Below are 25,885 nucleotides of genomic sequence, written 5' to 3' on the forward strand. Positions count from 1 at the left end.
GAAGCAATGCGCTTTAATTCATTTAGCACAGATCTTGGCAGAGGTTAGGCACTAAGCAAGTTGCTCTGTCCCCGAGACAAGCCTTCCACCTCTAGCCTCAACCTTGGAATACTGAAAGCATCTCTTTCTGCCTGTTATGAGAAATCCAGAGGAGGCCTCAACTGTTGGAATCACCTACCCCAGACTTAGCTTCGCTCCACCTCTGGGGGACCCACCAACCAGGTGACCCTGAGAAAGATTCCTCACCCAGTTTCAATTAGCCTAAAAACAAGATGTCCACTTGCTCCAACCCTCCTTCCGTGCTTTTAGAGACAGGAATGTGCATAATCGAGTAGGAACGTCTTTGGGGAAAAAAACAAAAAACCAAAAACCAAACTACCCAACTGTGATTACTGGCTTAGCATTTAAGACTTTCTCCTGGGTTCATCCTCAGAGCAGCCTTCCCTCGCCTTTGGACCTTGAAGGGCAAGCCAAGAGGTAGGGCTTGTTTATGCAAAGGGAGAAGGAGGCACTCACAGCTGCGAGCCTCAGGTTATGGCTTGGGATACCAGATGCTGTGGGGGGGGGGGGAAAGCTTCTCCTTGCCTTTCATCTGAGACCACCCTTGGCTCACACCCTTTGCTGCAAAGAGGCACTCTGGGGTCCCGTTGTAGAATAGTGGGCTGTGTGAAACTCATGGGTCTCAGAGCTCTAACCTCACAGCACCAGGAGGGGCAGCCAGAGGTCATCCAGTGTCTGCCTCCCCAAATCCTTGTACTTTGGAAGCAGATGATACCTAAAGGCCAACAAGCCCAGCCCTTTTCCTCACCCTACCAGTTTTACAGATGAGACTCCGGGGCCCAGGGATGAACCAGGTGGTATGATGTAAACCTCAGTCAGGGCCCCGGGGCTTCTGGGTTCTGGCCCATTGCTCTTGTTGGCCTGTTTGCAGCACACATGTACACACACACACACACACACACACACACACATGCACACACATGCACATGCATACACATGCCACTCTGGAAACTCAGGCTACCAACCCCGGAGAGGGTCTTGAGACGAGCTTTTGTTCCGTTCCCTCAGCGTATTGATTCAGACGGGAACATTTGGCTTTGGAAAATCTCAAGCAGTTTTCCAATGCAGAAGAATCTTTGCAGCCCTTTGCTCTGGCAGTGTAATCGTTACAGATGTGAGCAGGAGAGCAGGAGGAAGCAGAGGGTGCCCAAGCTGAGAGGGGCATGCTGGCAGCACTGGAGCAAGAGCTCAGACGACCTGAGTCTTGGTCCGGGGCGCTCTGCACCCTATTCCATGGGGCCAGATCTTGCTTCCAGCTTCCTCCCTCCTAGAATGCTTTGAGGCATCTCTAGGCACCGTATAGGTTGTGTGATTGTGTTAATTAATACCCCTTTCCTGGAACTTCTCAGGGGACTGGCTAACTAGGGTTAACTAGGGACCCGCAATGCATAAAAAAAAGTAGTGGTAGTAACTTCTGTTTATGACTCACTTCGCAGTTCGCAGGAGCCTCAGCTGCTGTTATCAGGCATCTGTAGGCTGCCCTGAGGACATCATCCCATCATGTTTTCTAAGTCAAATCTCTGGCTTTAACTGAAGGTGGGGGATTCTATCTGCCCTTTCACATTTGTGGTCTGGCCAGAGATCCAGCAAGTGATCTGTGGCCTCTGTCCTCCTGGGTGCCAAAGGAACTTCCTTCAGAATTAGAGGGTCTTATTTCATGACTCAGAGAAGAATCCCATTTTCTGTTGGGTGTAGCAGTGCTCTGAATTTTCCAGAAAGCGCTGGGTGTGTGAAAAGGCGCTTAACGTTTGCATCTCCTGGCCCTATGAGGAACTGCTCTAGACGAGTTAGCAGGTGGACAGGAAACTTGGCTTCAGCTCAGAGAAGCTGGATAAGGCAGCTTCTCGTGGAAGGAATCCTGTCCCATGATGCTCCTCCAGCTTTCCTTTGCCTAGGGATGTAGCCGGCGCCTGTAGGTTGTGGTGTGTATTGTTTACTGAAGTAATTAAAATATGCAAAGTGTTCCCTGTCCCCCATTTTACGCTCCTTCCCCAGCTATTTCTGGCATTTTCAGTTGGCAGTTAATAAAACAAAAGGGGGGCCCAAAGGCCCGCATCTCCCTCCAGCTAGAATGATTAATTTGGAGTGGTTTGGAAGTCGCAGACTTTACCTTTAGCTACAGCCGTGCCTTCTTGGCGGATCCATTCAACTTGCTCCAAGCACTGGAACCAGGGGACTGTGAATGCCTCGTGAAGGGCACAGGGCAGGTTGGGGGAGCGAGCGGGAAGGGGGCAAAGGTCTGGTTTGTTGATTATCATAGCACAAAACTGGAGGAGACGTCTCCTTCCTCAGGGTAAGCAGGCGTGGAAAGAGCTATGACCAAGGACACTGGAAATTTACTTCCTAATCCAGCCTAAATGTCCACCACCACCAAATACCCCCTTCTACCCGCACACACAGAGATTCAAAACCTGTTCCCTTCTCGAGGCTGCTTCTTGCAAATATTTGTAAGAGAGCCTTGTTTTCGCCATAGCAAGTGTTGCTCCCAGTTCTGGTTAACAGATACTATGTCAGTTGCTTTATGTGGGTTGTTTTATTCAATCATTTTCATTTTTTGGAGGTGGAGAGCAGTTGATGTTCAACCAATGGGGAAACTGAGGCTCAGAGAGGTTAGCTGATTTCCTGAAGTGACGTGGCTATATGAGTTTGTAGCTGTGTGTTCGTCTGTGTATCTCGATGTTTATGGGCCCCCTACTCTAAGATCTGCTTAGGGGCGCGCTGCCTTCCGTTCCCGTTAGGAGGATGTTTTCTGTACCTACCAGCTTTTCTAATAGGACATCTTGTCCATGCACTGAACAGAGTGTGCACAGTGTATTTTGGCATGGACGTCAGGCCTTGCCTCAGCTTACCTCCCCACCAGCCCAGACCCATAGCCACCTGCCTCCTTCTAACCTGTGGCCCAGAGAGACGAAAGAGACACAAACCACGTCATACTCCGGGAATCATCACGACGAGGGATGTGGGGAGGCCACAGCCTGCAAAACGTCTTTTGGACACAGTTAAGAAGCAGCCCCTCATGGTGACAGGTGTCAGATCAGGGCAGAAGTCCCTGTCACTGTTGGAAATAATGCTCTGTGTTAACACTGTCAAGAGTCATTTCTTTTTCTTTCTTTCTTTCTTTTTTTTTTTTTAAGATTTTATTTATTTATTTGAGAGGAAGAGAGAGAGAGAGCACAAGAGCAGGGGGAGGGAGAGGCAGACTCCTGAGGAGTAGGGAGCCCGAGGTAGATGTGGGGCTTGAACCCAGGGCCCTAGATCATGACCTGAGCCGAAAGCAGACATTTAACCCACTGAGCCACCCAGATGCCCCTCAAGAGTCCGTTCATACCCTTGACTAGGCTTTATAAACAGTCTTCCATTAATCAGCCCTCCCAAAGTCTTTCGGGTGTAAATGAAGGTGAGGAGAAGCGGCTGCCTGCTTCTTGGGCAGCTGATGGGGGGCCCCAGGAGGGGATGCACAGGCATGTTCTCCCATGATCGCAGCATGCCGTCCCCATCACAGACTTTGCAAGTGGCCAGTCCCCTGTGTGGGGCTCTTGGGATCTTGGAATTCAAAAGAAACGTTTTCAATTAAGAAAGCCAAGCAGTCCAGTTCCTCATCCAAAGCTAAGAGGTGGGCCCCTGGCCTGAGCTTACTTAGAAATGGGACCTCACGGGCTAGCCAGGGAGAATATTTTGTCACTTACTGGGAAAGCTCTTTCTCCGCCGTTGGTACAAGTCAGCTCTGGTCCCCGCTGGGCTTGGACAGAAGGCTCAGGTTTGGAGGATGATGTCCTAAAACTCGGATTGTGATTAAGGAATCCGATGTTGTCATCTTCAAGCTGATGGGTATTCAATCAATGGGATACACTTTCTGGTTACTGATGTCACTGAGAAGATGGCTGGAGGAGACAATTTACAGCTCGGTCTGCCTTTTGAGGAAAGAGACCCCTTCTCTTTTCTTTGCTTTTTAAATTCAAATCATCTTGTTTTTCCTTCTTTTTCCTGCCAGGAGGCCCAACACACAGGAAACCAAGTCATTGAACTCTACCAAGTCATTGAACTCTACCGCATAGATTATGTTAACCATAGACTATGCTAACCATAGACTATACTAACCAGCTCAGTCTCCTCTATTCAGATACTTGCATTAGCTGCTCTTCCTGGGTGTTGAGACCCTGCTTTTGTAAACAGCCCAGTAGTCCAAATATCTGAGTCAGCAGCCACACTGATCCTGGAAACCTGTTCCCAGTGTTTGTAGGTGGAATTGCCTTGAACCCACAAAACCCACAAGGAGAAGGATTTGGAGTATCCATGGGATTCACTTCCTGCTTGGCCCCTTTCTACCATGCTCTTGCTGACATTCCATCCCTGAGCTGATTTCATTATGCATAATTCAGGAATGGTGTCTTGTCGTAAGGGACATTGAGCAGAATGTCCAAATTTCTGAAAAAAAAAAAAAAAAAAAAAACGGGAAGTGCTGCACAATAAGCATGAACACTAAGAAATTAGCACTTTGGAAGATGGTATATACACATCTGTACATGTGTATATGAAAACCCTGCATGCTTCTGTTTCTTCTAATATCTCCCTGAGTTTCTGTACATGTTCTATATAGTTTATTCTTTTACGTATAAGAAAGGTGAGTCTTCTGGAGGTTAAATGAGTTCCCTAAGGTTCCTTAGCTAGTAAAAGACATTAGCTAAGTTATACGTTACCCCTTTGTTCCTTCAGATGGTCTGTTTCCTTATCCTATACACACATTTTCAACATCAGTCATTATATTTTTTAGATTTCTTTTTGCCATTAAATCCCAAGCAAAGCCAATCTCATCTGAAAGAGAGTTTCTTCTGTTTGCTAAATAAGTCTGAATCTAAATCAGTCCCTTGGGAGCACAGCCAGAGCTAAGCAGGGTACAGTAAGAATCTAGATTTATCACAAGAAGGCTCTATTCTCCCATTTCCCTTTACCTGTTAGTGTTTGGGGAGCCCTTGGGGTTTGGGTGGATCAGTCTAGATCCAGAGTGATCCATGGGTCTCAGCTGAAGTGAGACCTCCAGCTCTGTTCAGTGCCTTGAGCTCTTACCAAGATCACGATGGTTTCCCCTGGAAGATCTGAATGCAGCCAGGACGCTCCACGTCTAGGCATCCATAAAAAAAAAATAAGGACAAGTTATTTTTCAACCTACATCTTTGGACTTGCACTCTTTGCTCTATTAAAAAAAAATACTGCTTGGGGGTGATAAAGGACAGTGAGGTCTCTGAATGAGGCCAGCATTTAGACAGGATTTAGAAAGGAGGAAACAAAAGGGGGAGTGGTAGAAGGTATGTGTTCCTGGCCCTTCCATCTGAGAACTTGCTTCTGGCAGATGCAGCTCTAGGTGAGAGAGTTGGGGAGAATCACAATGGGCCTATTTATGATAGAGGCTCACACTGCCGAACAGCTTGGCTCTTAAACTCCTTGTATTTTTGGAAGACTCCAAGGGTTTTTCCTAATCCTGGGGCTAGAGGCTCAGTCTGAAACAGCCATTCCACTGAGATTCTGCTAAATGGATGCCTTTTGCATAAACTGTCACAAAGCCCCACTCGGGGAGGGGGCGGGCAGGCCTATAATGATGCCTTTGTGAGCCTCCTCTGTACCTCCCCTCCAGAGAATCCCAACGGCCTCCTCGACCCAGGGCTGAGGTCCTCTGTTTGTGTCTAGCAGAAGCCAGGTTATGGCTCATCCTACTGTATATATTGGGGAGAGAAGGAGAGGCAAAAAGAAGGCAAACAGTTCTGCTTTGTGAAGTCAGAAGTCCGATTTCACTATCGAAAATCCCAGGGTCTTATGTGTTTCGTCCATGGAATTTCTAGAACTGGGGTGAAGCCATGGACAGACATGCTTCTGTGACTGTACACACCCATACTGTAGAGATGAATCAGAGGAATGTTCAGATTAATACATCCCTAAGGCCTCACCCACACCACTGGGGAAACAGGGTTCTACTGGGTGACCCGACTTCTAAACACAACAGGAAGGACACAAAGAAGCTATAGAACTAAAATTTAAACTTTGTAAGACTCGTGTATTTCTGATTTCCATCCCTGTGTGTGTGTGTGTTTTTTTTTCCTTCCAAGAATACATTTACACTGAAAACAAAAGCAAGAGTCTAGGGGACTTCCATTTCATCTCCTCTTCTTAGTGACCTTGGGCAAGTCACTGCCTCTCTTCTAAACCAGGTTCTCTGGCTAGAGGCAGGCTAGGTCAATGCCAAAATCTTTCCTACTCTGTACGTTCCTGAGGTACAGCTTTAGCATTGACTTTCTCCTTTGGAGTTCTGGATTCCAACGAATGTTGGATTTGGGGAGATGGAGTGGGGGCAGGTACGCAGTAAGGCTGGTCCCCCAGAGAGCACCCTGGACGGAATACGGCGCTCACACCAAAGCAGCATGCCTGGAGAATGGGCCAATAGGGCTAGGCAGAGGGGTGAAAAGCTGGTTGGAAATTCGGTGTCTGTAATTCAGAATAGCCAAGTGGGGAAATAAGGAGAAACGATCAGGGACAGGGGGAGGGTGGGTAGAATAGGGGACGATCTGCAAGGCAGACTGCTTTGGTGGCCTCCGTCATACATGGGGAGGGAGCTATGAAGAGAGCCCAGCCACCAGGGTCGGGGAGCAGAGAGTGCAAAGTGTTAATTCGGGAAGGACAGTCATGTCCTTCTGAAGTTTTGAAGTTATCTGCAGAGTGAGTCAATGATTTAGAGTGGAACCACTTACTTTTGGTGCCTTGGAGACAGGATACATTTGAGGAGGACTTTGCATCTTTCCTCCTAGGTTTGGGCCATTTACTTCAGGAGGCATCCAAGGGAGATTCCAAGAGCCATGTGTGATCGGGGCATGGTCGACAGGCCTGTGTTTGTGTTAAGGACCCTACCTGCGTGCACAATGACACTCACATAGGTTCATCTAAACTTTCCCCTTCCGGATACACGGGCGTATGTGTCTGTGTGCAGCCCATGTGTGTGAAAACCCCAGGCCCTCTGGAACGAGGGGGGCAGTGATTGTAAAGATGGTGGTGCTGGCTGCTGGGCTGCTGCTGGGGGCATGGTCAAGGTGACCCCCAGCCTTGGCTGATGAGTGGCTCGGACACGCAGAGCAGAGGGGCAGAGGCAGTCACTGGGGTAGGAGGGTGACCAGGAGAATTCCCAGGGGGGGAAGAGAGGGCACACGTTAAGCTTTCCGTCTTTTTCTTAATGCACATGGAGATTCTTCTATATGGTTCTATGTGCAATCAAGAAAGATTAAAATTGAATAAACTTAAAAAAAAATGACACTGATGATAAATGGCAAGCTTTATGATTAAACTGTTTTGCCATTAATGTGCGTCGTGAAGCTTTTACAACTCTCCAGAAAGCTAGTGCCCTTCTCATGGACATTAACAGACTTCGACTTGGCCCACACAGATTAGCGATTGCGGAGGGAACTTGAATCCTTCCATTTGTTCCAGAAATATCACACCCCATGAATCGGTGTTTTCTCACCTTCGCTGCATTGTGGTTTCTTTACCTGGAAAATATGGGTCAATTTGTCTCCTTGATACCTTGTCAGAGTCGCGGGAGCAGAGCCGTTTTGAACTTCTGGGAGCGAAGCGGGCTTCTGTGAGGTCTTTGCAAACCATCAGCTGCTCCTTTTCTGTGTGATTAGATGCAGAGAACTGAGGGGCCTTCTAGAGCTCAGAGTTCCTCTTTAACCCAGAGCAGTGCCATCCCTGGGTCTGCAGGGGAGTGGGTGTCTCTCTGTGGAAAAGAGCAAGATAGTGCCTTGTTCAGGGAAGATGGGAGAGGAGAGGCAGCTGTGGGGAGGTGGGGGGGGAGGGGGACACTGCCCCCCCTCCGAAGCACTCTGTGCATGAGGGCATCTGTGCAAGGGGGGGGGCCTGAGATCCTCCTTTATCTCATCATACTTTCAGTCCCACTACTCCTGTCCCCCAGGGCAGGGTGGGGAGCCAGGGCTCAGGAACTTAAAGAATTGGGGTTTGGGGATTTTGGGCTCTCCCTGGCTGGAGGTGAGGCACCTGCTCCTGCTTCCCACCTTTTCCCTCCCCTCCCCTTCCCACCCTTTGTCCTCTCCCAGAGAGACAAGACTCCAAACTGCACACTGGTAGGGGCTCAGCCTCTGGACCTGTGGTCTTCAAACCTCAATGCCCCTAAAAGGATTTTGAAAAATCACCTATGCATGCCCCATGTACCTTTCAAGTTGCTATTATATAAAATCTCCAATGAAATTTCAAATAGTTGCATATGATGTCATTTCCAGAATATTGTAAATATTGGCATTAAAAAAAAATACATCACTCCTGTAGTGTATCTAATGAACTTTAAATACCAGAGCAATTTGATACATCACAGTAACGAACGCTTAAACAGTCAGTTTTACATGGTTCCTTCTTCTTCCTGAATTTATGTTTTCATTCTAGTCACCCTACCAAATTTTATCCTTTTGTATTATATTTTTGTGCATGAAAGCCTTTTATTGGCCACTCTATCATAATTTAGTGTGACAAAAATATGTATGAAGATTGAAATTTAATTTTTAATGTATAATAACCATTAGTTTCTAGATAGTAAGAGTTTTGGGATTGAGTTATCATTACAATTATTAGCAATATGCAGAAACAGGCAGCAGATCAAAATAATGCATTTATATCACAACCTTGATGAATATGAATGATAAGTATAATATTTTTGGAAATGCATCTCTTATATTTTTCCATTAGTCTGTAATGAATATTATTTATTGCTAAAGTAAGGAAGGTTTAGATCAATTCTATTCCTGTTTTTTATTTCTATTACTATAAGAACTTAGAAAGGTTATTTACACTAAATAGATGTAAAGGAGAGAGTTTTGTTATCACAATGTGACTCAATTCTTTGAACTATTGTTTGGCTATTTGCCTAAAATCTCATGTTGGCCTTTTATCAAAATTTCTTTTTAATCTCCGCTTAGCTGATCATTCTTTTAGGTCTGTCCCCTTCAATTGTTTGAAAAGATTGGAAATGATTCGAAAAAGGATGTACTGTCCAGCCACTAGAGACGTTCGTTTGCAACACCTGTATCGGTATTTCATAGCACTTATTTGTTTGTACTCTGTAGGTTTTCCCCCCTGAGATTTAGGATGAATGAGAGAACTGTGTTTCCTTTTGAGAGTGGCAGGTGTGTGTGTGTGTGTGTGCGTGTGCGTGTGTTTGTGTTTGTGCACACGCACGCAGGCACAGTTGGGAAAGGGGATTGCTGGGCCACAGTGGGTACTCAGTCAATGTTAGAAAAAAAAAAAAAATCCATATGGGAGTTTAGGATTAGTGAAATCCTTCCACACTTTCCTTGCCTGGGTGCCTACTGGAAAAACTTCTTGTGTCTCCAAAGTTATGTGGCTCCTGGACTGGAACCACTTTAGTGGGAGCTGCTGTCTGTCTCTGCCTGTTACACTGAACAGGAATTCTAGGCTTTTATTCTTTATGGGGTAAAGAGTCCCCGGAGATATATGTAAAAAGTGCACCTTCCCTATTGGCAGTGGAATGGTAGAAACACCCGAGTCCTATCCCTGGGGGTCTGGCTAAACAAACTGCCGCATGGTCTTGCTTGGTGGGGTCCTGGATAGCTGTGAAAGGAACGAGAACCCCAGTGAATAAAAGTAAAGTACATGACAGGTATGGGATGTTACTTCTTATCTAAGAGAATGAAGAAAATGAATATACTTTGTATTTTCTTATGCTAAAAACAATAGAAGAATAAACTAAAATCAAACCCCTAAAAATGGCTGCCTGTAGGGAAAGAGAAGATCAGGGCGGGGAGAATGAACAGAGATGGTATCAGACTTGGATTTCGTGTACTCTGTTGGTTTTAGCTTTGAAACCGTGGGACAGTTTTCACATCATTATAAACATTTAAATTTGTAGAATTAAACCAATCCTTCAAAATAAAAAGCAAAATGAAACACGTAAGCCTAACTGTGTATTACGTATTTTAAGTGTATTTTAGAAACATATATTAGGATAAAGCAACTATGTAATATTACTAATGTAGGAATCAAGATTTTCCACATAAGAAAACATACAGATATAAAATCAAAGAGGTTAAGTAAAAGCTCTGTAATCCTGATTTTGAGTTGGAAAAAATCAATATGAACTCATGATGTATTTTCCCTTAAAAGTTCTTCCTAGCTACTTCCATCAGAAACACCTAGAAATAATGACCAACCCAAGAGCAAGGAACACTCCTGGCCCCACAGTGTAGGCCCTATAAATATTCCATTGTCTGCCCAGACGACCCAGGGCTCCTTGGAGAAATGGCTTCTTCTAGGGCTAGGGCAACAAAGGTACAAGATGAGCCTATGATATTTTTTCATGTCAGAAGCAAGGATGCTATCAAAGATTACTGGGGATACGTGAGAGGCACCAAATTTAAGAGGCTGCCACTGGCCAAAGATGGAACTGTTAAGCATTAGCAAGAGGAATTACAATAAGTTGAAACACTTCAATGTGTTAAAAGACATACCTGCACCCTCCCCCCCAACACACAAATATGAACATACAGAGTCAGCAATGCTTCTCAGAACCAAACCAGACCAAGCCTCTTACTGGTCACCTTTGGAGGATGCTAGGGAAGGAACTCGTTATACTGAGCACTCATAAATGAAGAAAGAGAGCCAAGCATTTCTTATATGAAGTGTTATCTGTATAATCAAATAGTTAATGAGGGATTTTTTTTTTTTTTTTTTTTTTTTACCTGTAGAAGATTTCCAGCAAATATACGCAGAGGTGGATGCTGGAATTAACACCTTCTGTAGCCGCTAATGAAATAGTGGGTCTGGGCAGTGCCTGCTGGTACCTTGGGTGAAAGAGGGCATCATAGTAGATGACCAGGCTGAGAGCATGGGGCTCCATGATAGTCCAGGGTGTGGACGGTGGTGTCCAAGGTACTGTAGGCCAAAGATCTCCAAGTACTTATTTTCTTCTCAGAATCTCATCTTAGAATCTTTGCCTTATTCCTGTATGTTTCCTGTTTCAGAGCTTAGCTTTCAGGTCTTTAACTCAAGAGTTTGGATCATCAGGCTAGTATTTCTCAGGCAGTCCATATCAACTTACCTTATTTCCATCTGTGAAATGGGGATACTAGGGAATTCAGTCGTACACCATGGGATGAAATGAAGGACGTGTGGCTGGTACTCAGTGTGCCTACACTGGCGTTATTCTTATGAAGATGATTATGTCAGCCCATCGCTTGCCTGGTTAGGTTTTACCGTGGGACTGTTTGTCCATATTTTTTGCCAGTGAAGGATTTAACCACTACCTTTCCCAGACTAACTCTCCGATGCCGGAGAAGGTTGTAATTTTTTTTCCTGGAGGAAAATCAGTGTAGGCTAGGTGGGTCCTTATGGGGAATATAGAAGCCAGGAAATTAAGTTTATTATGCCACCCATGAGCATATAAGGACACAGAGGGAATAGTCCTTGCATTTTACTTTTGCATCTAACAATACTCAGTGGCATTTTGCACAACTCATCTTTCTTTAAGCAGGGGCAATGCTTGATTCCTATGTTGAAGATGAGAAAATTGAAACTCAAAGAGGTTGAGTGCTTGTCTAAGTTCATGTCACAGCCCAGCACCTCTGACTCCCGATTTATTGCTCTTTTTGTTTGATTACTGGCCTCTTGAAATATTTTAGTCCACTTCCGGAGGAATGCCTGATAAATTTCACCCACATTGGTGGTGAACATCTTGATAAAATTTTTCTTAGTGGGGTCCCCGCAGCCACTTAATGCCCTTCTAATACTTTTATTCCCAAACACTTATGCTTATCAAGGTTTACACCAACACACTTGAATTACTCTCTCTCTCTCCCTTTGTAAATTTGGAGATTTCAGTCTGGAACACCTCTTCTGAATTTATTTAAAAAAAAAAAATCATCAAATGAGGCAAACACCAGCATCAGTTTGGAGGAATCCATGACTTAAATTTTTTCATCAGGAGGAATGTTTCTATATTTTATTTTATTTTATTTCACCAAGAAACCAGATCAAATAAGCTATTCTACAAAGTTCTATCACAAACTTACTTTTTCTTTACACACATCATCTTTGGAGACAGAACATACATAAATTAGGTCCACTGGTTTTCCTTTACTCAGATGTTTACTTTTTCCTTTTATAGTTTTTAAACATTTTAAACATGACATATGATCATGATAAAATTACAAACAGCATAGAAGTACATCTAGAAAGGAAGTGGGCTTTTCTCTTTGGTCAGTGCTCATTCCACTCTCACTTCCTTCTCGGGAGGAAACATTAGTTTAGTAACTCTATTTCTGGATCTTTTTCTATGCACTTATAGACTTATGCATTATTCCCTTTTAATGTACTTGCTTATGTAGACACATTTTTACATGAATTAGAATGCTAATATATATATATTTAATGTCTTGCGTTTTCATTTAATGTATTCTAGACCTATTTACATATCACTACACGTACTCTACTATATTCCTTTTAACCACTACAAATGTGTGTTTAATGATGGACAAATTGCTGCCCTTAAAAACAATGAAATAAACATCTCCTTCCACCACTTATTTTTGCTTATAGGAGCAGATGTTTTCTAAGACTCCTAGAAGTAAAATTACCGAGTTAAAAGGCACTCAACATCTTCAGTGTGGACAGCCGCTGCCAAGCTGCAGGGACACTTCAGAATAACTCTGTCCTCGTACCTTTTCAAGCACTAGATAGTATCAACTTTTTTTCATATGACATTCAAAAATGTGTCTCTTTGTTGCTTTAACTGGCATCTCTCCATATGTTTGTGCTCATTCGTAGCCCTTTTGTGGATCATCTGCTCTACCCTTTATGCATTTTTTCTTTTTGGTCGGGTTGCTTTTCTAAAACTAATTTAAAGGAAAACTTTATGATATATGGATTTTAATTCTTGGTTACATATATTGCAAATATTTCCTCTGTCATTTGTCTTTTAACTGTACTTATTTTGTATTTTGCCATGCCACAAGTGTTTGGTTTTTGCAAGTTGTATCGCTAAAATACTATCCTTTATGGCTTCTTGAACATGAGTCTTATTTAGGAAGACCTCCTTCTCCTGAGTTATAGAGATACTATTCTAAGTTTTCTTCTAATATTATTATTGTTTTGTTTTTATGTTTAGCTCTTTAATCCATCTGGAAATGATTTTTGTATATGGTGTGAGGTAGGTATCTAAGTGTACTTTTCAAATGAATAGTTCATTGTCCCAACACTTTGATTACTAACCCATCATTTCATATATTAAATTCTGATATTATACATGGGTCTGCCTCTGGACTCTATTTTGTTCCATTGATCAGTGAAATCTGTCTATATCTATGCCAGTAACACAGTGTGTTCATTCCTGTAGTTTTATTATATGTTTTGCAATCTGATAGAGTAAATCTCCCCTGTGGTTCTATTTCAAATATATCTTCATTTTTATCAAGTATTTATTCCTCCAGACAAACTCTGGTACCATCCTGTCAATTTCCATACATCATTCCATTGGGGTTTTCATTTAGCTTGTGTTGAATTTGCAGACTAATTTGAGGGAGGAATGAGAGATTTATGATACTGAGTCTTCCTATTCAAGGAAATGACATATTTTTCCATATATTAAAATCTTTTATGTTTTCCAATACTTTTCTTTAACTAGACCTTGTATGTTTTCGGCTAAGGTTTATGCCTAGGAATTATAATTTTTTGTTGCTATTATATGATCTTATTTTGCATTGAATTTGTTATGACTGTGTATGAGGATAGTCTGATTTTTTGTAGGTTCATTTTATATCTAGGCGGCTTAATCGTGTAATGATTCTAATTGCTTTTTAGTTAATACTTTGAATAAGTCTTAATCATATGTATGCAGCGGTTTTTGACTCTTCCTTTTCAGTTTTGTACCTTGTTTTTATTTTTGCTTTATTGCATTGGCTAGGACCATCTCAACAGTATTGTGTAAAATCAGTGAAAGAATATACTTTTCTGTGCTTCTAAGGTTTTATTAGCACATTTAATTGTCAGTGTCTTAAATAAAGGAAGTTACCTTTGCTAATGAATTCCTGCATTTAATCAGGAAAATGTGTTGGAAATTTTTGGCATCTTTCGAAAGGATGGATTTTCTTCTTTTATCTCTTAATTTAGTGAATTAAACACTAGATTTCTAAGGGCTGAGGCATTCTTGCATTTCTATTATAAATCTTGTTGAGTTATAATATGGAGTTCTTGTAATATCTTGCTGGTTCAGTATATAATATTTTATTCATATTTGGAGGCTATATTCATAACAGATAATTTTACACATATATAGATAAAATATCTATGGCTGTATTCATGTATTTAAGGCTATATGCTATGTTTGACTGATTTTATCATCAGAAGTATTCAAATCACAGCAAATCAATTGAGAAAGTTTCTAACTTTTTTTATTTTTTGCTTTGGAAAAGTATAAATAGGACAAAAAATTTTAGTGGAACTTGCCCCAAAAATCATTTGGATCTTGTACTTTTTTAATGCATAGAATTTTTACTATAATTGTAATTATTTTTCATGTTTGAATTTTCTACTTCTCTCTTTTTTCATTAACTTTTTCTAGTAAATCAATTATGACACCTTTATTTCCAGATTTTTTGTTGTATTTTCAACATTTTACATTTGTCTCTTCTATGTCTTTTATTGACATTGCCAAAGGGTTATATTACTTTTAAAGAACTACCAATTAATTGTGTACACATAGTCTCCTTTTAAAATTGTTTCCCTTTTGGCTGGATGTTTTGCTTTGCTTTCTTTTATACTAATTCTTCATTTTATCTTTATTATTTATTTCTTCTTTCTTTCTATTGTCATATAGGTCCTTACTACCTTTGTTGTTGAATCACATTTTAATTTATGAATTATTTTAAAAATAAGTGCTTACAGGTTATATTTTTAAAATGAACTATATTTCATAGGCTTCAATAAATACCAATTTAATTATCGTAATAAATAGTTTTATATTTAATTTTCAATTATTCCTTTATCAAAAATTTTTTAATTGCTCAAAGAGAAAGTTTAAAAAAATATTCTTTTGTTGTGAACTTCTATTTGGCACAGAAAATGTTTCCCATTTTTATTTTATGTTTACTGTGGTCTTCCTCTTGGTATTTCAGCTTTCCTTGAAGGTATAATATGTGATTAGTTTTATAAATTGTTTCAGATAATGGAAAATAATTTTCAACTCTTTAGGGAGGCTGAAAGATACAGAATCACAATACTCATAGCTATCAATTAAAACTGATTATATTTTTAAAATGTCTCTTCAATTATCTTGTCTTCTTGATCTGTCCGTTTGTGAAAGAAGTGTTTTGATTTTCCACTTATAATGGTCGTTTTGTCAGTTTCCTTTGGTTTATAGCCCATTTTTACTCTTTGCATTTTTGTTGCCATATTATTGGAGCCTAATAATTCATAATTATTGTAATGCTGGATTTTGCCATCTTGAAATATGATGTAAATTACGTTTTCTCCTTTTAATTCTTGGTATTCTAAATTTTTTCCACATGTTAATAGGCAGCATTTTATATATTCAATATTATACATTTAAATCATATATTGTGTATATCAAATATATATATTTAATATCTATTCATTTTTCCTTTTTATTGTCTTTTTGCATCCTTTCATTCTTAATATTTTCTGCTCTTTTCTTCTATGCATGTCTTTTCTATATAACACACATCTTTATTTTTTTAACATAAATTTTCTCTTATTTAAGAGACAATATAACCCATTTGGACATAGTGTCTGTATTATATACAAATGATTACAAAGATAATATTATTATCTTTGTATAAATGATAGACAAAGATATTCTTTAAACTTCTTTTTCATAGTGTGCCTTCAACATCATTAGCCTATCCCTCTTTTTTGTCTTTTTTTTTTTTTTTGTATTGGTTAGAGATTTTTGGTCCTTTTTTCTAAAAGCGGGTTTGGAAGCTATATGTACTATTTCTGTACTTTTAGGAGGCACTTGAAAATTTTAGCAAGCAAATTTAAAAATTGAAACTCTTGTAATCAACAATTGATGACTGTCTGTAAACTCGCTTTCCCTCCCTAAAAGGCAAAGCCTTTGTCTGGCTTCTAAAGATTCCTCTTCCTGTTCTTCTATGTACTGGTGGCTGAAATTACCTGAAGGTTTCACTCCAGAGCAGTAGAGTTAGCAGTAACAGTCGTAGTACTCTTAGCATTATTGGGATTATTATTTACTTTACGTCTCTATTTTACAGGAAGACTTTATTAGTGATTGTATTACATTTTACTACCAAATTAGCAAACACTAAGATTTAAATTGCGTTTTTGTGACTTATATGCTCTACATTATTTGTTATGTTCCCAGTCATTGTCTATTTTAGATTCTTTTTTTTTTTTTTTTCTGTTTTTCTGGAGCAATCCTCAATTAATTTCTGCTCCTTTATTTTCTGAAGAACTAGAAGTGCGAAGCTTTCTGAGTCAATGCGTGTCTGAAAGAAACCCCTTCCTTTGTCTTTGACACAGGACACAGAGCTGTCTTGATTTTAAAATCCCAGGTTGAAGATAGCTTCTGCAAATCCTTATCATCATTTATCTCCTAAAATATATCAAGTGGATAAAGCAAATATCATTTTCCTTTTTAGAAATAAGATTGCCCATTTTCCAGTAAGTCATTCTTTCTTAAGTGCTCATTATCCTTGTCCCTCCAATGGATCCACCATAGAGAACTTCTAATTAATAGTTCATCAGGAAATTTATAGAGAGCTCTTTTTATCAATGGCAAGCACTTTTCTAACAACAAATTCCATGGGCGAGCCAAAAGTTCCCATTTCTGATATTCTGTTTACTAATGATGCAGTGAGTTCTTGAGTTTTAAAACATTCTGTGAATTTTCTTCCACTTACACTAATACCTCGAGCCTGCTGGGCCCTGAGGATTTCCCTAATGTTTCCTCAGGAAAGGGTATCCTGAATGTCAGTCACTTCCTCTTGTCCTTGACTGTCAGATCTGTAGACCCCCAGACAGATCTCCTTAGGCCATTGTATTTTTAAAAAATTTTTTAAAAGAATTAATTTATTTATTTGACAGAGAGATCACAAATAGGCAGAGAGGCAGGCAGAGAGAGAGGAGGAAGCAGGCTCCCTGCCCAGCAGAGGGCCCAATGTGGGGCTCCATCCCAGGACCCTGAGATCATGACCTGAGCTGAAGGCAGAGGCTTAACCCACTGAGCCACCCAGGTGCCCCATCCTTACGCCATTTTAAAAGAGACTTTTCTCATGGGCCTTTGTCACTGATTTCCTATGAGCATGTGGTCTTCCATACATTTGGAACTTCCCTATCCCCTTCACTTGAAACACTGAGACATAAGGGACAGTGAGAAATTCAGGATTGTTAGATAGGTTAGGTCATAGTTCTACGGATTGGATGCCCTTGGATAACTCTGTGCTTGAACTCCTGGCCAAGGAGTTCAACCCGATGTCTGCAAATACTCAGGTACTCCATGGCCTCCCTCAGGGATTCTGCTGACCTCCCTCTGGGCCTCTTTTTGAGGCTAGGTTCCCTATAGAACCAGATTCTAAAACCTCTCCCACCCCAAATCATCTTGTGATCTTTCTCTAAACTCCGTGCCAAGGAACCTACCTTCCTTAGGGAGTATCTCTAATTGCTACTCTAGCTAACCCCCAGTATTGGAGACCTTGGCTGTCAGTACCTTCACTGAGCCTCTGACCCCCGTTACAGTAAGTTCAGGTCATGGCTATCTATCTTAGACTAAGAGGCATCGAGGGCACATCTACTTATGAACAGTGCAGACAGGCAATGACTGATTCTGGCCAACGGGTCACTCTGCGTGTGCCTCTGTCTTGGCCCCTTCTAGGTGGGAGGACACACCATGCTTCCCATTCGCTGGATGCCCCCTGAAAGCATCATGTACCGGAAGTTCACTACGGAAAGTGACGTGTGGAGCTTCGGGGTGATCCTTTGGGAGATCTTCACCTACGGAAAGCAGCCATGGTTCCAGCTCTCGAACACAGAGGTACAGAAGGGGCATTGCTGGGAACCTCCGTCTGGGGAAAGGCAGATAGGAGTGATCTCAGGATTTAGACATGGCCTGCAGAACATGAGGTGGTATTTGGACCTCGGGCAAATGTAGCGATAACCAAGAGGGGAGAGCTTCTTAGGACAAAAAGCATCAGAGTTGTAGGAAGTGTGGTGTAATTGTCAAGAAAGCATGAAATCAGACGTCTATATTGAGATGCGAGTCACGGTCCTGTTTGTCCTGCAACACTCAAAAATCACAAATGCCTCCCTAAGACGGAAAACAAAAACAAAGAACAACTCTGAGTTTTTCAATTGTGCCATCTTGTGGAAACACCCAAAGAATCTGGATTTCCAAAGGTTTGAGGCCTGCCAGGCCCAGACTGGGCAGACAGGGGTGGATGGGGAAGGCAAATTTTCCCGTTATTGATAGAGGTATGTGTGGACCTCCAGGAATAAAGGGTCTCATCATGGTAAACATCATCATAATAAGCACATTATGTGCTTTTATAATTTTGATTTATAATAATAATAATAATAATATCAGTAATCAAATTTTCACAGTAGCTAACGTTTAGTGCCACGTACTGTTCTAAGTACTTTGGCTGTATAACTCGGCACTTTCCACACGAATACCTGTTGAGATTCAGGTCAAAGGGAAGGGAACAGCTAGGGAGACTGAAGAGGACTGGCCAGAGACTCAGAGGCACGGAGAAGGCACGGGCCATGGTCACAGGACTCCTGCCTCCAAAGCCAGTCAGGACGGTTCTCATTTATGTCCGCACCAGACTTGTGTTGCCCTGGAGAATTCAGTATAGTTAATAGACAGTAATAGGCTCAGATTCTCAACCAAGCAGACCTCTAAGAGATTGCAATTATTTTTATGGTCTTCTGTTTTCTATGAACACATGAACACAAGGGCCTTTTAATATTGCAATCTTATCTGAATACTCGACAAAGTGTCTTTGTTTTTGAGGGCTGTATTCCTCTTTGCTTTCCTGTGCCCTAACCGGTGAGTTTCAGAGTCTGAAAAGAAGACATTTCTTTAAAATCTGTAGTATCCAGTCCATCACAAGCTGAGTGAGTCTTAACCACATTTCCCAAAGTGGGACAAAACATTTTAATGACCTTAAAAAAAAAAAAAAAAAAAAAAAAGAAGAGTATGTATCAGAGCCCACTTGTTGCAGTGTTTCGAAAGAATTGCTTGAAAGAATTGTTGCTGTTTTCCTGGGGAGTGGGATTGGTAGTAAACACACAAATACACACACAAGCACACACATACACGCACACAAAAGTGTGCAAACCCGTCCATGCATGCATGCATGTACCTACCTGAGTACATGCACACTTACACACTCTTGCACAAACATGCGTGCACACAAGTACACACAGCCTCCACGTGGTTTGGTGGCCCCATTAAAGATGGTACTATTGATATCCGTAAGAGATCTGCCCTGGAGATCCAAGCCGGCTCATAGCAGCCAACAGTTGGTCAACTGTGCCAACAAGGTGGTTCAGATCATTTCTAGCACAGTTTGGTGAGGCTTTGGCCTGGACATGGGCTTTCTGACCCCAGCCACCTGTCTGTCCCACTCCACGGCCCAGAGCAGCCAAGTACTGAGCTCCTGATTCTGGGTTTCCTTATGGAGGTTGACAAGCCAGAGAGCCCCCCGCCAGAGGAGGCGCTAGTGAGTACTTTGGATCGTAGCATTAGCAGCTGCTGCAGTCTGAACCAGGTCCCTTATCCGGGAGGTGAAGGTAATGGAGGGTGGAAACGGGGCTCTAATAGGAATGGAGAATCTGAGTGGCTAGAACTAATCAGGCTGGCACAGAAACGAGCCTTGTGGGCCGGTGCTGACCCCAGCGTGAATAGGACCTGGAAAGTACTGACACTTGGGGGCTTGACAGCCTGTCCTGGGGTCAGGGTGACATGAGACAATGCCCCAGACGGGTCGCTATTTCCCTTGCCCAACTAAACACAGACGGATAGGGGCAAGGACACCAGAGGACCTTGACTCGACACGAGTCCTCACATTTTATCATTCCAGTCCATCTCCAATGAGGACGCTGGAGTTTGGAGCAAGTTGCTCAAGTGATCGGGTTAGGGAGACATGAAAAACCTATCCCCGATGAGGAAGATGAAAACTTGAAAATTCACGAGTTCAATGTCAGCAAAGAAGTACCTTTGAGAACCTAGAAATGAAGCTCGGGTTACAGGCCAGGTCCTTCCGCTGGGATTGGTCCCGCCTTAAGTTGTTTCCTTCTTACTCCTCCTTAGGACCTCCCCTGTGGAATGTCAGGTCATACTTCATGCTCTTGGCCTGATTTGGACCTTACATTTACACAGGAGGTAGTTGAGGCACACATTGGCTCCCCATCTTTCAGACGAGCATGCTGAGGCCCTGTCAGTTTCACTGACCTGTGCTGACCACCAAGCTGGACAGTGGTGAATCGAGCAGTAGTTCTGATGGGAGGGACTTTAACAGAAGCCAAATACGGGGGTTAGTGCAAAGAGCAGGGGAGGCGGGTCCTCCCCGAGAAAGGGAACTGTATGGTGGCCTCGAGGGAAGCCTGGTGCTATGCACAGAGGCTGAGAGTCGGAAGGGAGCCTGCCAGTGGGTGGGAGCTAAGGGGAGGGGGGCAAGGAGGGGCCAGATGGTGCAGAGTGCCTTCAAGGGGGCCTCACAGTCACCCAGGCTCATGAGAGGGAAGGACAGGTCAGGTGCCAGTCCCCACTGCCAAGTGGCAATGAATGTCGTGTGGCACCCTGGTGAGATTCAGGACTAGAGAGGAGTGAAGTTCAGGGTAGAGTGCATGGGGGAGTCCATGAAGGCCTGGCGCAAGAGGTGGGGCATGAAGGGCAAAGGTGGGCGTGGCCAGCTGGCAGCCTGCCCAGGACGGATGGCAGACTCGGTGCTGTCTGCAGCCGGCCATGCACTGTGCAGGTGGGCACCCCAGGTCTGCACTGAAACTCCTTCATGCAGTCACTGCCTGCTGCTGCGTGGAAGCCCCAGGGTTCAGGAGAGCTTTGGATGTTAATGTCCTGCCTGTCCTTATTCTTTTCAGGTCATCGAGTGCATCACCCAAGGTCGTGTGCTGGAGCGGCCCCGGGTCTGCCCCAAAGAGGTGTATGACGTCATGCTGGGGTGCTGGCAGAGGGAGCCCCAGCAGCGGCTGAACATCAAGGAGATCTACAAAGTCCTCCACGCTTTGGGGAAGGCCGCCCCCATCTACCTGGACATCCTTGGCTAGCGGCAGCTGGTGGTCACGGACGCGTACTCTGTGGCCTCCGTCTCCCGGCCTCACATCGCCCCTCGCCCACCTCACACTCCTTTCTTCCATCCTGACAGAAGCGAACATCTTCATATAAACTCAAGTGCCTGCTACACATACAACACTGAAAAAAAAAAAAAAGTGAAAGAGAAAACCTGTAAGGCAGTTTGGCAAATATATATATACATATATATATATATATATATTTATATATCTAACTATCTATCTATCTATATCCACAGAGAGATACCTTCTCTAATAGAGAGAGAAACTGCTGATACAGAAATCATAAGACTGTAACAACAACTCAGAAAAATCTTAAATCTTACGAACACAAATGGAAGTCCCCTTTGACGGAAGCTGGGGCCCTTGATTCTGCAGCTCCAACTGTTTGGGGCCGGAGGCCTCGATGACGCAGAGATGGTCTTTGCTGCGCTGGGACCAGAGGAGCGGGGATGGATCACAGCTGTGCAGGTGGTGACCCGCGCAGGTGCGCTACCCCTCCCCCACCCCCGAGGTCCGCACAGGTGCGTGGGTTGACCCCGACTGTGGCACTCGGGATGCAGCAGGAAGTAACACGGCCCCGGGGGCCTCTGGAATGCCTCCCATCTCCCCTGACTGTGGCTCCACGCCTTCCCCCTTTCCTCCACTTCAAGACAATTCTCCAATTTGTCCATTCTAGAAAGTAGAGTCCTGATGCTTTTGGAAGTCAATGAGGGCATCTACCACTAAACACTGGACAACCAATGAGCCCCCAAACTATGGTGACCATGGACCACCTCTGTCTTGAGCGTAAACCATGCTCAAGTTCCTTCCTCCATTGGAAAGATGTGTCATCTGTTCTCTGAACTTCAAGAACTGGACGTTCTGGACTTAACCACAGAAGAAAAAGCTGAAATTTGAACCCTCCCTGTCAAGGCACTGCCTCCCATCTTTTCCTCACTGGAAGACTCCTCGGTCCCACCTCCCACATGCGGGCTTTGGGGGGAGTTTCAGGGCATAGGGAACACGTCCCATGCTGCCTTGAGTGTGGACACAGCAGGGTTCCAGCAGCAGGAGACTTGGTTCCTTGTAGGTCATTGTAACGTGTGCCCCTCTGTGCCGTCTGTGTCTCATCCTGCCTGCCTTCCATCTCCAGCCCTACTTCCTGGGCTCTCTGCACGTCCCAGGGCCACCTCGCTGCCAGGGAAGAAAGCCAGGACTAGCGACAGCGTGGGGCAGTGCTCGTTCCTGAGAGCGAGGCCGTGGACTGGGCCGGAGCCGGCAGGGGAGATGGCACCTGCACCAGCCCCTTGGCATTCTCCTCACGTTTCCAGCCCCTGGAAGGATTGATGCATCTGCCTTTGAGCTTGCTGTGAACGCTCAGGGGCTGAAAAATCGCTTTTGTGGGCCGGGACTGGGGGAGGGGCCGAGGCTTCTCCGGGAGGTGTCCCCTGCGCGGCCACAGCCGCGGGCTTGGCATCTTAATGAGGACAGAGCCCTGACCAGAGAGCGAGGAGGAGGCTTCTGGGCGGGGGTCCTGGCCACTGCTGGTGAGGGCTGTAACAGGGGCAGATCCCTGGGCCACCTGGACACCCAAGCACGAAATGCCACTGGAGGGCAGTGGCCTGGGCCCCCGGAGCTCTCCTGCTGGAGGGAGGACAGGCCCCTCTCAGCTCACTGGCCCCAGCCCCTCACCCCAAGCACAGAGCTACCTATCAGACTGGCCTGCCGCCGACCCTGCCAGCGTGAGGGGCTGTGGCTGGCCTGACTGGCCTGGTCAGCGGCAGCACATTCATCCCTGTGGGCTTCAGAACTAAATCCTGCCTTTGTGGTTTTGCTTCCTTTTTTAAGTTTCTTTTTTTTTTTTTTTAAAGACCCACAAATGTTTTTTTCAAACAGAAAAGAGCTGTGTTGGGACTGCCGGCCTCGGTTGGGGTCAGGGATCAGGGAGGCCGCTCGAGCTGGGCTGGGAGGGCATCCGGAGCTTGGCGTGGGGTTGGCCCCATGCCGGCCTCCCAGCCCTGAGGACTTTCGAGAAGAGCTCAGTGGGTCTTCCATGTCAGAGGAAGCCTTTGCTGTCCTGTGGCCGTCATCCCTCCTGTCTTTCTGCCTGGAGGCCCTGGGTCTCTTCCGGGGCTGTTATCACAGGATGAGCTACGTATGGAAGTCTCGTGCTGAGCGGGGTTCCTGAGCCAAAGCTGCTCGTGGAGGGAGGGCTTTGGGGGGAAGGGTCTTCTGGTTAGATGTGAGGCTTCAGGGCTCCTGTTGCTGCCAAAGCAGACCCTGGAGAGTCTCCCCAACACAGGCCCTGTGTGGCTTCATCTCACGGTGTCTCTAGAACTCTCATCACTGATAGGTGGGTAAAGGGTTGGAAGCCGGGGGGCAGCTGGGCCTGAGGAAGGCCAGGCGGCTTCCAACGGGGCTCTAAGGCAGCACGGCCTAAGGGGGAAGCTAGTTCCTTTGGGACTAAGGAGCTGTGAAGAAGACCGAAGTCAGACTGTACAGGCCCTTGTGCTGCCCATGGGGACGCAGCATCGTCACGTCCACCGTAAGCATCTGCCTCTCCAGAATGATCACGGCCAAGCAAGGAGGAGCGGAGAGGGAGCACTGGCCTTCTTCCTCCCCGCTGTGCTCTCTGCGCACAGTCCATGTGTCACAGTCGACGTGTCAACAAGGCGGGTATAAAAAGTGAAAAGGTTTTTGGAAGGAGAGAGAAGCAAAGAGTAGACGCTGTGGGCACTCCCTGGGGGCAAGCCGAGGATGTTATTCCTCCTGTGGGGGGATGCGCCGCGGCTGGGGCTCCCTCTCCAGAGTCTCTGTCTCCTGTCTGTGAAACAAGAGGTTCTGTTCACCTCTGGGCCCTGCAGGGTCTGACATGGTTCGATTCTCCTGGCGGGGGCTCACTGTGCTGTGTGGTCCTGGGTAGCGCCCTGGAAGGCCAGGGGTGTCCTCCTCGGGGCTGGTGCCCCTGGGGGCTCATGGGCCTGCACACGCGCGGGTCCCGTAGGACACTCTTCTTCTTCTTGGTGACTCTGTCACAGTGCAAAGTGTCTGAGGTGACTCTCGGCCCACAGAGCACATCTGGTCTCGCCCCCCTCCCCACCCCCCCACCTCTCACCGTCAGCCTCTTTGCCCACCCCGAAAGTGCTGGCCCAGGCCTGCTTATCTGTTTATTTTCAAAGAGCTTCATGTGGTTAAATGAGTCTTAAAATGACATCCCACCAGCCAGTGTGGCCACCCCAGTCCACCCCGCTCTCGCCCCTCCCGCCAAAATTCACCGTTTAACAAAACACGCTAGAGCAGCTCTCAGGGTGTGGCTGGATGCGTACCCCTCCGTGACTTCTGCTGGAAACTCCAGCTCGCCCAGGCTGACCTCCTGGCCATGTCACCCTCACCTGATCCCCTCCTGGACCGAGTGACAGTGGCCTGCTTGTAGAGGTCACTTGGAGTAGGGAGGCATGGCCAAGGGTCTTCCCTGTTCTTGACTTTGGATGTGAACCAGATGCTGCCCTCTTATCGTATCCTTGGCTCCCAAGTGGGTCTTAAGACTCACTCAACCTTCTCTTCCTAACGGACGAAAGACTGTGTCCCTCCCCTCAGCAGACTTTGCCGAGATCGTCCCCGGAGAGAGGCTTCCCACTGGAGGCTAAGGAGGCTTGGCCCTCCTGGCTTCAGGTTGAACCTCCCCCTTCTTCTCTAGCAGTGCTTACTTTGTGGAACATACTAGTGCAAATATTTTTGGTGCTAAATACTATAGAAATCAACGCCAATGGGAGAGCTGACAGCCAGCTCCTGAGACTGTGTAAGACTCCACTGAGAAGCAGAAGGGAGTCAGGTATGCCCGGACCATAGGGGACGCCCGGGAGCTGGGGTGGGAGCATGCAATGGCATGGAGAGTCTGTTGGGCTTTGCTTTTGGTTTCCCAGGTGACGCTGGCCCAGTCTCCAAATCTCTCAGAGTACCAGATTTCTCACCCCAGACATTTACAAGGTTAGAACAGATATCCTTAGGGTCCCTCTCAGTTAAAAAAAAAAGAAAAGAAAAGAAAAAATCCTGGTCCCACCTGTTCTGTTTGTTTTGTTTACTTGCTTATTAGAAATAAGAGGGAAAATGAAAGGCAGGTAAAGAAGGGGAGGAGGGAAAGTTACTGAGGATGAGGAATTGATTGTAGAAGGCAAACGGGGAAGGCGCCAGGAGTGTTAGGTTGGAGGGTTGCTGGTGGCGGGGCGAGGGGCCAGGCCCACCAGCTCTCCAGCTGTGGCCTGCCCCCCTCCACCCCCGAGACTGACTTCTGCAGGCTCTCCTCCTCAGTTTGCTGGCTTCTCCATTCAACACCGACACGCCCTAGGCTGGCAGAAATGATTAGGGAGATAGGCCCGCCCCCACTCTCGTGCAGGCCGCTGGCAGTCTGATCTCAAAAACCAAAAGATACATGTCCTCACATGCTATTTCAAGAGGGTAGGAAGTTGGAAAGAGGGCAGGATTTTAGGCTGTGGACTCT

General features: G+C 45.0%; 1 protein-coding gene across 1 annotated transcript in view; it reads left to right on the top strand.

The window, feature by feature from the left end:
* Nucleotides 1-21,567, top strand: part of NTRK3 (neurotrophic receptor tyrosine kinase 3) — a 364,802-nt gene extending 343,235 nt beyond the window's left edge. The window contains exons 16-17 of the mRNA XM_059371609.1: nt 17,969-18,127; nt 21,196-21,567. Coding sequence (XP_059227592.1) covers nt 17,969-18,127; nt 21,196-21,381 — 345 coding nt within the window. The 3' untranslated portion in view covers nt 21,382-21,567. The remainder of the gene's footprint in view (nt 1-17,968; nt 18,128-21,195) is intronic.
* The last annotated feature ends 4,318 nt before the right edge of the window (nt 21,568-25,885 follow it).

The sequence above is a fragment of the Mustela nigripes genome, chromosome 13 (genome assembly GCF_022355385.1).
Source record: "Mustela nigripes isolate SB6536 chromosome 13, MUSNIG.SB6536, whole genome shotgun sequence".
Lineage (NCBI taxonomy): Eukaryota > Metazoa > Chordata > Mammalia > Carnivora > Mustelidae > Mustela > Mustela nigripes.